Source organism: Aquarana catesbeiana, linkage group LG08 (assembly GCF_042186555.1).
Source record: "Aquarana catesbeiana isolate 2022-GZ linkage group LG08, ASM4218655v1, whole genome shotgun sequence".
NCBI classification, from domain to species: domain Eukaryota; kingdom Metazoa; phylum Chordata; class Amphibia; order Anura; family Ranidae; genus Aquarana; species Aquarana catesbeiana.
In genome coordinates, this window is record NC_133331.1 from 302,536,227 (window position 1) to 302,550,544 (window position 14,318).

Consider the following 14,318-nt stretch of genomic DNA (forward strand, 5'->3'; position numbering starts at 1 on the left):
CAGAGCCTCTAGTTTATAGACCAGATACTGTACATCCTGATTATAGACCTTTTTATCCAGTTGTCCATCCAGAGCGTCTGGTTTATAGACCGGATACATCCTAAATATAGAGCCATTTATCCAACTGTTCAGCTAGAGCCTCTGGTTTATAGTCCAGATACATCCTAAATATAGTGACATTAATCCAGCTGTCAATCCAGAACCTCTGGTTCATATACCAGATACATCCTAAATATAGAACCATTTATACAACTGTCCATCCAGAGCCTCAAGTTTATAGTTCAGCCATATCCTAAATATGGAGCCATTTATCCAAATTTTAGTCCAGAGCCTCTGGTTTAAAGACCAGATACTGTACATCCTAATTATAGATCTTTTTATTATTTATTTTTATTTATTTATTTCAGGTACTTATATAGCGCTGTCAATTTATGCAGCGCTTTACATATACATTCACATTAGTCCCTACTCTCAAGGAGCTTACAATCTAAGGTCCCTAACTCACATTGATACATACTAGAGACAATTTAGACAGGATCCAATTAACCTACCATCATGTCTTTGGAGTGTAGGAGGAAACCGGAGTACTCGGAGGAAACCCACGCAGGCACAGGGAGAACATGCAAACTCCATGCAGGTAGTGTCGAAAGTGCTACTCACTACACCACTGTGCCGCCCATATATACCAACTGTCCATCCAGAGCTTCTGGTCTATAGACCGAATACATCCACAATATAGAGCCATTTATCCAACTGTACAGCTAGAGCCTCTGGTTTATAGACCTGATACATCCTATAGAGCCATTTATCAAACTGTCCATCCAGAGCCTCTGGTTTATAGACCAGATAAATCCTAAATATAGAACCATTTATCCAACTGTCCATGAAGAACCTCTGGTTTATAGACCAGATACTTCTTAAATATAGAGCCATTTATCCAACTGTCCATAATGAGAGTCTGGTTTATAGACCAGATTCATTGTGCATATTGAGCCATTTATCCAACTGTCCATCTGGAGTTGCTAGATTGTAGAACAGACACATAATAAATATAGAGATGGAGATCTTTTCCTATTAGATCGAGTAGAACACGGAGACAGGGAGAGCATGATTGTACAGACACAGGAAGTGATAATACAGCTGGAGAGGAAGTGATGTCAGGTGTAGACTGGAAATGATAGTTGCACAGGAAGTTATGTAACAGGAACAGGAAGTGATGTAGGGGTCTAATAAAGGATGTCCTGGGTGAGAGGTGAGTTGTGAGGAAGGAAAAGAGAAGATGTTGGAATTGGCAGCAGAGTAGGCAATCGCATCACATTATAATTTATTTAGAAGGACACAAGAATCTCTGCAAGGACCTCATGATGGAGAATCAGCCACCCCTCACATCACTGAGTAAGATGAGAATTTATTGTAAAGGAGAGAGCAGTACGGAGGGTCCACCTAGACCCCCCATCATCTGATAAACACATAGAAACAATGTATTCAGTCAGTGTGTGTGTTTCCTACAGATGGATCCAGTAATGGGAATCCACCAGAGAGATCTCCCCATCCTTTGTACTCCCGGGATTCCACACAGGAAGATCATACCTCTCCTCACCATCATCAGGTAGGGGGGACTGAGCAATTAGAACTCAAATATGTTGTAGAATTCTACACTTTAAGATAATAATCTCCTATTTCATCTCTTCTTTCCTTTTATAAATCCATTCTGTAATATTTGGGGTTTAGGGTGAAGAACTGAACGACATCAAAGTTAAGGTTAAAGTGGAAAAAGAAGAGATGTTTGGGGATCAGCAGTCTATGGAGGAGAGAGGTCCTTCATATTTGCGGGATTCCACACGGGAAGATAACGCCATCCCTCACCATCATCAGGTAACTGAGAAATTACAACATAACATTATTCTAAGCTATGAGATTATATTTTTCTATTAAATCTATTGCTCTATTTTTTATTGTTCTTTCATCTTTGGGTTTTAGGTTGAGAGATTGTTGTGTTCCTGGGATTCCATGCCAGAGGATCACACCATCACTCACCATGATCAGGTAGGTAGGACTGGGCATTTAGACCTAAATATATATTGTAAGCCATGAAATGATGTTATTCTATTCTATGTAGTCTCTTGCTTTACTTCTACATCTGAAGTGCAGCCTTTGTTACCCACTTCCCCCCATCCCCATTTCTAGCTCCTTTGAGCACCCTCAATTTTTTACCCCCATATTCTTATTTTTTTAATATACATTCCTTACCTCTGTGGGTCTTAAGCCCAGTCACATGTCCTTGCGGGTCCTCTTCCTCCTTGTGTTCTTCCAACAGATGGTGCATACTGAATAATGTGTCCTTTGTGTCTTTGATATCTGCCTTGAGTTGACTTTAGTAGATGTTTTCCATCATTTTTGGTTCAGGGCGAAGAACGAATTAATATAAAAACTGAGGTTAAAGAAAAAGTAGAGACGTATGTGAGGGGTGATCAGCCGTCCATGGAGGAGGTCGGGATGATTATTAAAAGTGAACAGGAGGACCTTTCTCTACCTAGCGACACAAGTAAGTAACAGACACTATGGAGGAAACAGGTCAGTCTCATTTTACTTCTGAGTTCAAGGATTACAGTTTATGGAAAATGTTAGATAATTAGCAGATCTTAACGTGGTGCTAAAAGGTTAAATATGTGTTTGTCTAATAAAGGGTTAATGTGTGGTGTGTGAAGGGTTAACACTTGGTGCTGTTATGTGCCTTGCCCTGCCTGTGTCACTTCCTGCTTCTGAAGTGATAGATGTAGGAGGTGACTGGACCTTGTGGTCTGTCCATGTGGTATGTGATCAGTGAGGACCCTGTAACAATGTGAACTGGACTGTGTGGTGGAGTTTCTCCTTAGCGGGACTCCGGGCTGGGTTCTAAGGACCGGACTTTTGATGCCATTTACTGGGATGCAATTGTTCTATTCGCTAGTTTTTAATACTATATTTCTATTTGTTAGCTTTTAATAACATATTGCTATTTGTTAGTTTTTAATAACATCTCACACCACCCCTTTCTTATCTATGTATAAAATAACATGTAATAATAAATTTTTCTCTGAACGGACATTTTAAACACAGTGATTGAGTCCTGTGAATCTGTTCCTGCAGCTGCAGTATTAACTTTGTTTTAGAGTCCCAATCAGAAATCAGTCATATCACAACTAAGCTATAAAAAGTTATGGAGAGCGCCGCATAGCCAAATACAGTACAGTGTTATTAGAGAGAATGGAAATGCAATTGTGATTTTGTATGTCGCATATATGTACTTGGAACATGGAACCTGTACAGAACTGTGAATATTACTTTATTCAGTAAAGAATATATTGGTTAAGAGTAATCATTTGTGTTACTTTGGAAGAGAAGATGCTTTACAGTGTTTTGGGGAGAACTGGGGAACAAAATGTACAATTCAGTTAAGTCTTGATATCATGGAGTGAAGCGTGATAAGGAGGAGCAGCCAGTTTGGGGCAGAGAGAATGGTGGTGGGCAATGACAGAGGTTTTGAAAAGTAAGGGTAGCTTGCACATGGCTGGGCCCCTATGTTAGGGCCCACTGAAAAACAGAAACCTCCTAGGGACCGTGCCTGGAACCATGGTGTGCAACGCCTTGCAGAGTGTGGTGGTTTCTATCTTTGCCATGTGCTGGGTTGTGATCCACGCCAAGCTGGTTATCTCCATCCTTTGGGTTCTTTTGGGACCTGTAACGATGCATGACCTCATTGGTGGTGCACTGGAGTTGGCACATCTGGAGTATTGATCTGCTCATAATTTCTCACTAAACACATGCTTCTTGTACTGTATGCTTCACATGACTGCATATTTTCAAGTGTCAGTTAGTAAGGCCGTGGATGGTGTTAGTAGTGTAGTTGATGGTGATAGATAGTAAGGAAGGGTATGATGTTAGTAGGGCAGTGGACAGTGTCAATTAGTAGGGCAGAGGATGAGGTCAGTCAGTAGCGCAGTGATGTGTGTACAGGGGCTCACAGGAGAGAAGAAACTTTGCTCACATGCACAGATGGGAAGCGCCGAGTATATACTTTGCTTCTTTCTCCTGGCACGTGGATCCTGGCCAGCCGTCCACTCTCATCCTTCACATGTGATGCCACACACGAACGCCTGGGATGGACATGAGAGAGGGGCTGGCCGGAATCAGCGCAGCATACCAGGCTATTCCTTCCCTGCACCACTCTGCAATGTGCGAGGAGCAGTCCGGGGGTCAGAAAAGCAGGATCGCCAATCAACTGTCACCCTCCTGCAAATGACGGGTAGATTATGATCAATGGGTTGCTGAACCTCGCTGTACGACTTATGAAAGGTCCATCACCATTTCTCAATATAACATCATGTTCCCAACAAATGAGGAGGAAATCCTGTACACCATCCGATGGCCATTCCATCCCTGCTGACCAGGCCCTTTTTTGTGATACAGCACTGTGTCGCTTTAAATGACAATTGCGCGGTCGTGCGACGTCGTGCCGAAACAAAATTGAGGTCCTTTTTACTCCCACAAATAGAGCTTTCTTTTGGTGGCATTTGATCACCTCTGCGGTTTTTATTTTTTGCGCTATAAACAAAAAATGAACGACAATTTTGAAAAAAAGCAATATTTTTTTACTTTTTGCTATAATAAATATCCCCCAAAAATATATAAAAAAACTAATTTCTTCCACAGTTTAGGCCAATATGTATTCTTCTACATGTTTTTGGTAAAAAAAAATCGCAATAAGCGTATATTGATTGGTTTGCGCAAATGTTATTACGTCTACAACATAGGGGATAGTTATATGGCATTTTTATTAATAATTCTTTTTTATTAGTAATGGCGGCGATCTGCGATTTTTATCGTGACTGCGACATTGCGGCTGACAGATCGGACACTTTTGACACTATTTGTGGACCCATGGTTTCTTTTTATGCACACACCAATCCACTACCCATGCCAAATGCGAAGCCTCATGATACTTTACTGGGTCGGGAAATCCAATCCCCCCTGGGAATGAGAGGATTTGAGCTGGGGGGGTAAAGATTTGTACTGGGAAGGGGATTTCAGCAGGGGGCGGATTTTATATGAGAGGAGGGGGAATTTATGCTTGGGGGATAAGCATGCAGATTAGTGCTCAATTTTTATTTTTATTTTATTGGGGGAGGGGGGATTTTTGCTGACCCATAATGCTCATACATCTTGGGGGGCTCAATTTGACATGTTCACCCTGGGCTCTAGATGAACTTGTTCCGGCACTGACTGTACACCATATGAAAGGTCCATCTCCATTCCTCAATATAACGTCATGTTCCCAACAAATAAGGAGAAGATACTGTACAGCATATGAAAGGTCCATCTCCATTCCTCAATAAAACGTAATTTTAACAAATGATGTGGCATCTCCATTACTCCCCATAGTCGTCACTAATTAACACATTTTACATAGTGTGTCATTGATGTTTTGTGTGTTTCATATACTTTAATATTTTTTTTTCATATTTTGATGGTACAGTTGTACCCAATTCCATGCCAGATCTCTGTGAAACTGTTGACTGTTACAACAATGTGACTTTTTTTTCTTGCTGACTCAGGTTGGAGTCCATATATGATCTGCAAACTCTTCATAATTTAAAATTGAGGAAATTCAATGTAGTAACAAACCACTAACGTGTTTTGGCTAATGAAACCTCAGTCATAGCTCTTTATTATTAAAGAATTAGCAGATCATATATGGGCTCAGTGTGAAGACTTTTCTGATTGATTTTGGAGGGAGAACAGGAGCCCAGCTGCGAGATCGGCATTTCCACTTATTCCACCGATGGGGAGGAGGAGCTAAAACTCCAGTTATTTGTCATCTACTGAGATTTATTATATTTTTTTTTACTTCTTTCCAACAGATGGATGTGATGTCAGGAATTCCTCGGAGAGACATCTTCTATTATCTGCTGATTGTAAGTCAGAAGATAATGTCATCACACAGGATCCTCCAGGAGGAAATCCAAATACACAAAATATACATCACAGACCTTCCTGTCTGGAGACATCAATGGGTCCCTCTGATCAGGGGGAATCTTCTCATCAATCACATACTATGATTGTAAATATCCATGTAAGATCTCACACTGCAGATCGATCAACAGATCCTTCTAATCCCGAGGAATCTTCCTCACCCCATGAAGGAGATCACCGAGGTGACAATCTATTCTCATGTTCAGAGTGCGGGAAATCTTTCACTAAGAAAGGAAAACTTATTCAACACCAGCGAGTTCACACAACTGAATGTACTTTCCCTTGTTCAGAGTGCGGCAAATGTTTTAAGCATAAACATAACCTAGTTAGACACCAGAGAATTCACACGAGTGACAATCCCTTTTCATGTTTGGAGTGTGGGAAATCTTTCACTCATAAAGGAGACCTTGTTAAACATCAGAGAATTCACACTGGTGAGCAACCCTATCTATGTTCAGAGTGCAGGAAATCTTTCCAAAAAAAAGATCATCTTATTAGACACCAGAGAATTCACACAGGTGAGCGTCCTTATTCATGTTCACAGTGCGGAAAATCTTTCACTAACAAAGCAGACCTTGTTAAACATCAAAGAATTCACCTGAATGAGCGTCCTTATTCATGTTCAGAATGTGGGAAATCTTTCATTCAGAAAGGAGACCTTGTTAAACATCAGAGAATTCACACTGGTGTGCGTCCTTATTCATGTTCAGAGTGCGGGAAATCTTTCACTCATAAAGGAGACCTTGTTAAACATCAGAGAATTCACACAGGTGAGCGTCCTTATTCATGTTCAGAGTGCGGGAAATCTTTCACTGAGAAAGGAGTCCTTGTAAAACATCAGAGAATTCACACAGGTGAGCATCCCTATCTATGTTCAGAGTGCGGGAAATCTTTTACTTATAAAGGAGAGCTTGTTCTTCATCAGAGAATTCACACTGGTGAGCGTCCTTATTCATGTTCAGAGTGTGGGAAACCTTTCACTCATAAAGGAAACCTTGTGCGACATCAAAGATTTCACACGGGTGAGCGTCCTTACTCATGTTCAGAGTGCGGCAAATCTTTCACTCTTAAAGGAGACCTTGTGAAACATCTTAGAATTCACACAGGTGAACATCCTTAGTTTTGTTCAGAGTGTGGGAAATGTTTCACTAATGCCGCGTACACAAGAGCGGACTTTTCGATGTACTTTACGACGGACTTTCTGAATGAACGGACTTGCCTACACACAGTCCACCAAAGTCTGTCGAATTCGTATGTGACGACCGAACTAAAACAAGGAAGTTCATAGCCAGTAGCCAATAGCTGCCCTAGCGTGGCTTTTTGTCCGTCGAACTAGCATACAGACGAGCTGACTTTTCGACCGGACTCGATTTCGACGGATTAATTTAAAACATGTTTCAAATCTAAGTCCGTCCAACTTTTGAGAAAACAAAGTCCGCTGGAGCCCACACACAATCAAATTGTCTGATGAAATCCCGTCCGCCGGGCAAAGTCTGCCGTAAAGTCCGCTTGTGTGTACGCGGCATAAGAAAGAAAACCTTGTGCAACACCAGAGAAAACATATGGGTGAGCTTCCTTAAAGCACAATTCCACCTATTTTCACAAGTTTCTCTTGTCTCAATGCAGTTCTAAATGAATATTATTACATTTTTTTTTAAGTATCTCTCAATACTTTTTCTTTTTTTAACCACTTCAGCCCCGGAAGATTTAGCTACTCAATGACCAGGCCATTTTTTGCTATACGGCACTGCATCGATTTAACTGACAATTGCGCGGTCGTGCAACGTTGTACCCAAACAAAATTGATGTCATTTTTTTCCCACAAATAGAGCTTTCTTTTTGGGGTATTTGATCACCTCTGCGGTTTTTATTTTTTGAGCTATCAACAAAAGAAGAGCGACAATTTTGAAAAAAGTACAATATCTTTTACTTTTTGCTATAATAAATATCCCACATTAAAAAAAAAAAAAAAACACATTTTTTTCCTCAGTTTAGGCCGATATGTATTCTTCATATTTTTGGTAAAAAAATCGCAATAAGCGTATATTGATTGGTTTGACCAAAAGTTATAGCGTCTACAAAATAGGGGATAGTTTTATGGCATTTTTATTATTATTTTTTTTTTTACTAGTAATGGCAGTGATCTGCTATTTTTATTAGGACTGCGGTATTGTGGCGGACACATCGGACACTTTTGACACATTTTTTTGGGACCATTGACCATTATACAGCGATCAGTGCTATAAAAATGCTCTGATTACTGTAAAAATGTCACTGGCAGGGAAGGGGTTAAGACTAGGGGGCGATGAAGGTGTTAACTGTGTTCTAACTGAAGGGGGGGTGGGACTTACTAGGGGAGATGACAGATGCTTTATATGAACACACAGTGTCATTACTGCGCAGGCGCTATATATAAGTGCATTCTGGGTAGTCAGCTGCACCTAATCCCGGAAATATACAGGAGCGAGCTTCAGGTAGCCAAAACCTTGACGACCCCGTCTGCTTCCGAGATCATGTAAGATATTACAGATTTAAAATAGCAAGTATGAATACAGTTATGACAATATCCAAATAGTATAATACAAGTAATAACAATCATGGGGGGCTTTTATCAAAAAAATGCTTGGGGACTGGAGCTTCACTCTAATTATCTCCAGAGTGTGGGAAATCTTTCTAATCTTGTTAAACACCAGGAAATCCAGTGTAGTCTGTATGGTGGAAGGATATCTGACAAAGAAGGTAGAGGGGATGGTGGGGACAAGAATATAGTATGAACATTGGGGGGACCGGTCATAGAATGGGTGGACAGTGGGGGGAGACAGCTGCTAAAGAATGTAGTATGGATGGTGGAGGAGAGCTGTCAGAGACTGTAGTGTGGATGGTGGAGGAGAGCTATCGGAGAATGTATTGTGGATGGTAGGAGAGCTGTCAGAGAATGTAGTGTAGATGGTGGAGGAGAGCTGTCAGATAATGTAGTGTGGATGGTGAGGGAAAAGCTGTCGGAGAATGTAGTGTGGATGGTGGAGGAGAGCTGTCGGAGAATGTAGTGTGGATGGTGGGGGGAAAGCTGCCAGAGATTCTAGTGTGGATGGTGGAGGAGAGCTGTCGGAGAATGTAGTGTGGATGGTGGGGGGAAAGCTGCCAGAGATTCTTGTGTGGATGGTGGGGGGAAAGCTGCCAGAGATTCTTGTGTGGATGGTGGAGGAGAGCTGTCGGAGAATGTAGTGTGGATGGTGGAGGAGAGCTGTTGGAGAATGTAGTGTGGATGGTGGAGGAGAGCTGTCAGAGAATGTAATGTAGATGGTGGAGGAGAGCTGTCGGAGAATGTAGTGTGGATGGTGGAGGAGAGCTGTCGGAGAATGTAGTGTGGATGGTGAGGGAAAAGCTGTCAGAGAATGTAGTGTGGATGGTGGAGGAGAGCTGTCGGAGAATGTAGTGTGGATGGTGGAGGAGAGCTGTCGGAGAATGTAGTGTGGATGGTGGAGGAGAGCTGTCGGAGAATGTAGTGTGGATGGTGGAAGAGAGCAGTCGGAGAATGTAGTGTGGATGGTGGAGGAGAGCTGTCGGAGAATGTAGTGTAGATGGTGGAGGAGAGCAGTCGGAGAATGTAGTGTGGATGGTGGAGGAGAGCTGTCGGAGAATGTAGTGTGGATGGTGGGGGGGGGAAGCTGCTGGAGAATGTAATGTAGATGGTGGGGGGAGATGTTGGAGAATGTAGTGTGGATGGTGGAGGAGAGCTGTCAGAGAATGTAGTGTGGATAGTGGAGGAGAGCTGTCGGAGAATGTAATGTGGATGGTGGAGGAGAGCTGTCAGATAATGTAGTGTGGATGGTGAGGGAAAAGCTGTCGGAGAATGTAGCGTGGATGGTGGAGGAGAGCTGTCGGAGAATGTAGTGTGGATGATGGGGGGAAAGTTTTTGGAGATTGTAGTGTAGATGGTGAGAGAGAGCTGCAAGAAATTATAGTATTGATTAGATATGTGCATTTCGTTCAGTTCCGAATTCGTTTTTTTAACGAATTTTAACAAATTCGTTCGTTTCCAAATTTTTCAATTTCCTAAATTCCAAATTTCCGAAAAAAGCAATGAAATGGAAATGAAATCTTTTGTCAGTGCACATGTCTAGTATTGAAGGGGGAAGCAAAGCTGAGTGTGTCGTGTCACATTCATCTGTTCCATGCTCCAACTGCAAGTTATTGTCCATCCACCTGCTTCCTCCAGCTCTGCAGCCAATCACAGAGGAGGCACTGCTAACAAGCTGATTGCTCACTCTTTGATGAACATGTCCACACGCTAGACCCCCTGTGTCCCCGGGTGATTTGTCCAGTGTTTTCCAGTGCCTCCCAGTACTGTCTCCATGACATCTAGTGTCCATCCAGCCTCTATTCAGCTCCTCTGTGTCTCAGCAGTTCTCAATGTCATCAGTCATTCCAGCCTGAAACCCAGAGCCTGCTCCTGTGATTGTCATGTTCCCCAGTCTGTATCCCGCTCCAGTGACCCTGTGCACTCCTACCATCTTCCATTCTTCCTTTATCACTGTGTGTCCCCCTGCACTTCAGTCAGTTATCTGCTTCTCTACACCAATGTGTTTCTCTGTGAGTCCCAGTCAGCCTTCCATTACCAACACCAACATTTTCTTGTGGACCATCAGTGGTCAGCGATCACTGTTATAGAGTAACATGTAGACCTATACAGCTCAACCCCCAAATACTTTTGTTGTTTATGATGCTGGGATCCATCAAAGCAGATAAAAAAAGATGTGCTCCATCTTTTTCTGATGGTGGCCAGGGCTGTCATCCCTCAACATTGGATGTCTCCTGGGATCCCATCTGTTTTGGAATGGATAGGGTAGCTTAGATACTATCATGGATTTGAAATCTCTACTAGCCGTTGAGCATGATAGATGGGACGATTATACTAGTACAGGGGCTGCGTTGAGTGTTTTCTATTAATCACAAGAGTATCAGGTTGCTATATGTAAAAGTAAAAATTATGAAAACACCAGGCAAAAAAATGAATATGGTGTTGGACCACGTTTGGTATCCAAGGCGGCTTGAGTTCTCGGGAGAATTGACAAATAAAAGCCTTGGATGGTAGATAATGGAATCTGATACCACTCATCAAGCAAAACTCATTTCAGTTCCCGCCGAGATACTGGAAGAGGAAAACGAGCCCGAACCTTGTTCTCCAAAAATACCTATGTGATATTTTTTCTGGTTTATATTTATATACTGTATACCATTGTTCTATATTTGTATTTGTTACTATATATTGAAGACCTAATACTGTAGTATTGAAAGATTTAGATATGTTTTATATTAATTTTGTTTGGAAAAACAAATAAAATTAGATTGATACAAAAATGGGAACTTACAGTATATTATCCACAAAATAGAGTAACTAGACCAGAATGATTTACAGTGATGTCTAATGTGTAACTTTACTTTGAAGGGGCATGAACGATATTAATTAAATGAGTGCGGTGTATATTGGTAACTATTTTAGAACCATTTTAGAACATTCTCATATATATATATATATATATATATATATATATATATATATATATATATATTATACAATTAATGTGTATTTTGTGACTTTGTGCTTCAATTTCACTTTGTTTTTCATTTGTTTGTTTCACCACAATTAAAAAGAGGGATGAGCCGAATGTACCTGGCTTTTTATTTAGCGCAGGTTTAGCAAATGATAATGAAGGTTGAAACCTGAAACCAAACCTTCAATATCAGTAATGGCCATTTTCTGGGCTACTAGGCAAGGAATTGTCAAACACCAGGAGGTGGACAGTGGCTTGAGTGATATGTACCAATGCTAAAAAAAAAATTTTAATTATTTTTATGTAGAAATATGGTCTTTTTGGGCAGCCTAATGTTCGATATTAATAAATAGAAAAACGCATGTCAGAGAGTTTAAAGGAGCTGCACATCCCAGAAAATTTCAAAATGGAAAGATTCATCCAAGGGTTTTTTTTTAGCAGCTAAGTATTCCAATCAAGGAAGTTTGTATAGTTTATATTATTGTAAAATCTTTATTGGACAAAATTAATACAAAAATAGGAATTAAAATATGAGTTCTGATTACAGGTGTATGCAATCATGTTCCATTACAACTGTCAAATATTGCACAATGCAACTATCAATTGACAATACATTGCAAAAATGATATCCACTTGAGCACCCCTAATGTTCGATATTAACCACTTCACGACCAGGCCTATTTCTAAGATTTGTTGCTTACAAGTTATCATTATTTTTTGCTAGAAAATTACTTAGAACCCCCAACCCAATTTTATGTCACACTGTATTTGCACAGCGGTCTTTCAAACGTAATTTTTTTGGAAAAAAATATACTTCAATGAATTTAAAAAAATAAAAAATAAAGTTAGCGCAATTTTTTTGTATAATGTGAAAGACGATGTTATGCAGAGTGAATAGATACCTAACATGTCACGCTTGGAATGGCGATAAATTAAGGTACTTAAAAATCTCCATAGGCGATGCTTTAAAAAATGTTAACGGTTACCTATTTAGAGTTATGCTCCGTACACCCGATCGGAAATTACCCCAGCAAAAGTCCGATGTGAGTTCTTGGTCGGAAATTCCGACCGTGTGTATGCTTCATCAGACTTTTGCTGGCGGAATTCCTGCCAGCAAAAGATTGAGAGCAGGTTCTCTATTTTTCGGTCGGAAAAAGTTCCGATCGGAAATTCCGATCGTCTGTACAAATTCGACGCGCAAAATTCCCACGCATGCTCGAAAACAATTCGACACATGCTCGGAAGCATTGAACTTCATTTTCTCGGCTCGTCGTAGTGTTGTACATCACTGCGTTCTTGACGGTCGAAAGTTCAGAGAACTTTTGTGTGACCGTGTGTATGCAAGCCAAGCTTGAGCGGAATTCCATTGGAAAAACAATCCAAGTTTTTTCCGACGGAAAATCCGCTCGTGTGTACGGGGCATTAGAGGAGGTCTTGCATTAGAATTATTGCTCTTGCTCTAACGATTGTGGCGATACCTCACATGTGTGGTTTAAATACTGTTTACATTTGCGAGCGCGACTTACGTATGCATTTGCTTTGGCACGCGAGAATGGAGGGATGGGGCGCTTTAAATTTTTTTTAGTTTTTTTCCTTATTTGTTTAATTTTTTAAAATTTTTACACTGTCCCTTTAAAAAAAAAAATTCTGATTACTTTAACTGCTTTCACAAGGAATGTAAACAAGCCATGTGACAGTAATAGGCAGTGACAGGTACTCTTTATTTGGACCAGTGCGCAAAGCAAGGTCCATAAAGACATGGATGAGGACCTCAAATCCCTCCTCTGCACTCTAATGTATTCAAAACATCAAGATCAGTGTTTCTGAATACTGTGGATTTTCTAAAACTGGCGCCGTTGGCTGCCTAGTAAACCGGAAGTGATAGCGTGACGTCGCTTCCAGGCTACTACATGAGTGACCGAATCAAAGCTGATTCTGGACATGCCGAGTGGTGGGACGGGAGAGCCTGAGCGAGCCGCGGAAGGCGCCGGGACGTCCACATCGGTTGTTATAATAAAACTTACTTTCGGCTCTTAACCACTTCACCACCCGGCCATAATCAAATTATGTCCACAGATGGAATCTCCCATCCTGGGTGGACGTCATATGACGGCCTGGGCTTCCCAGCCGTCTAGGGGGCACGCGCGATGTCCAACGGGCACCCGCGATTGCCAGTTAACCGGGCCGGACCGTGAATCTGTGTGTGTAAACACACAGATCCACGTCCTGTCAGTTGAGAGTCAATGCGATATTCCAGTCGCACACGTTCCCGGACAAACGGCAATAGAGCATTAGCGGGTGCTGTAACGATTACCAGTTGGGTTCTGGAAGCATCAAACAAAAGTACATCTTCGCCAGCACACCATGGATCAGCAAACAAGATTGTCCAAAAAGGTTTTTAATCGAAAACGGTCACATCACAAGGGAGGTGCAACGTTTCGGGGCCGCGCAGGACCCCTTCGTCAAGCAAGTGATGGGGTGCACAGTAAAATACAACATATATATAGTGGTCACCAATAATGAGAACAACAAGTGCAGAGTGAGAGAAATAGTCCCCTCCCACTGATGTCAATCTGACGTCAGAATCTCGCCAGAATTATTTTAAATCATAGTTTATATAGATAATGCATAATCCTAACAACAATGGTAAGCATACAATGCTGTCATAAAAAGTGACGTCAGTGACTGTCATTAATTGCGTTAGATCGGCAAGAATTGTCGATTCCGCCCGCTCGGGGCGCACTGTTGCCT

At 41.4% G+C, this 14,318-nt stretch overlaps 1 protein-coding gene across 1 annotated transcript; it reads left to right on the top strand.

Moving 5' to 3' along the window:
• Positions 1 to 1,176: 1,176 nt before the first annotated feature.
• Positions 1,177 to 11,530, top strand: LOC141105035 (uncharacterized). Its single transcript, XM_073594829.1, has 6 exons — positions 1,177 to 1,395; positions 1,512 to 1,609; positions 1,732 to 1,875; positions 1,981 to 2,046; positions 2,407 to 2,545; positions 5,901 to 11,530. The coding sequence occupies exons 1-6, from the start codon at positions 1,362 to 1,364 to the stop codon at positions 7,130 to 7,132; spliced, it is 1,713 nt and encodes a 570-aa protein (XP_073450930.1). The 5' UTR covers positions 1,177 to 1,361; the 3' UTR covers positions 7,133 to 11,530.
• Positions 11,531 to 14,318: the final 2,788 nt, after the last annotated feature.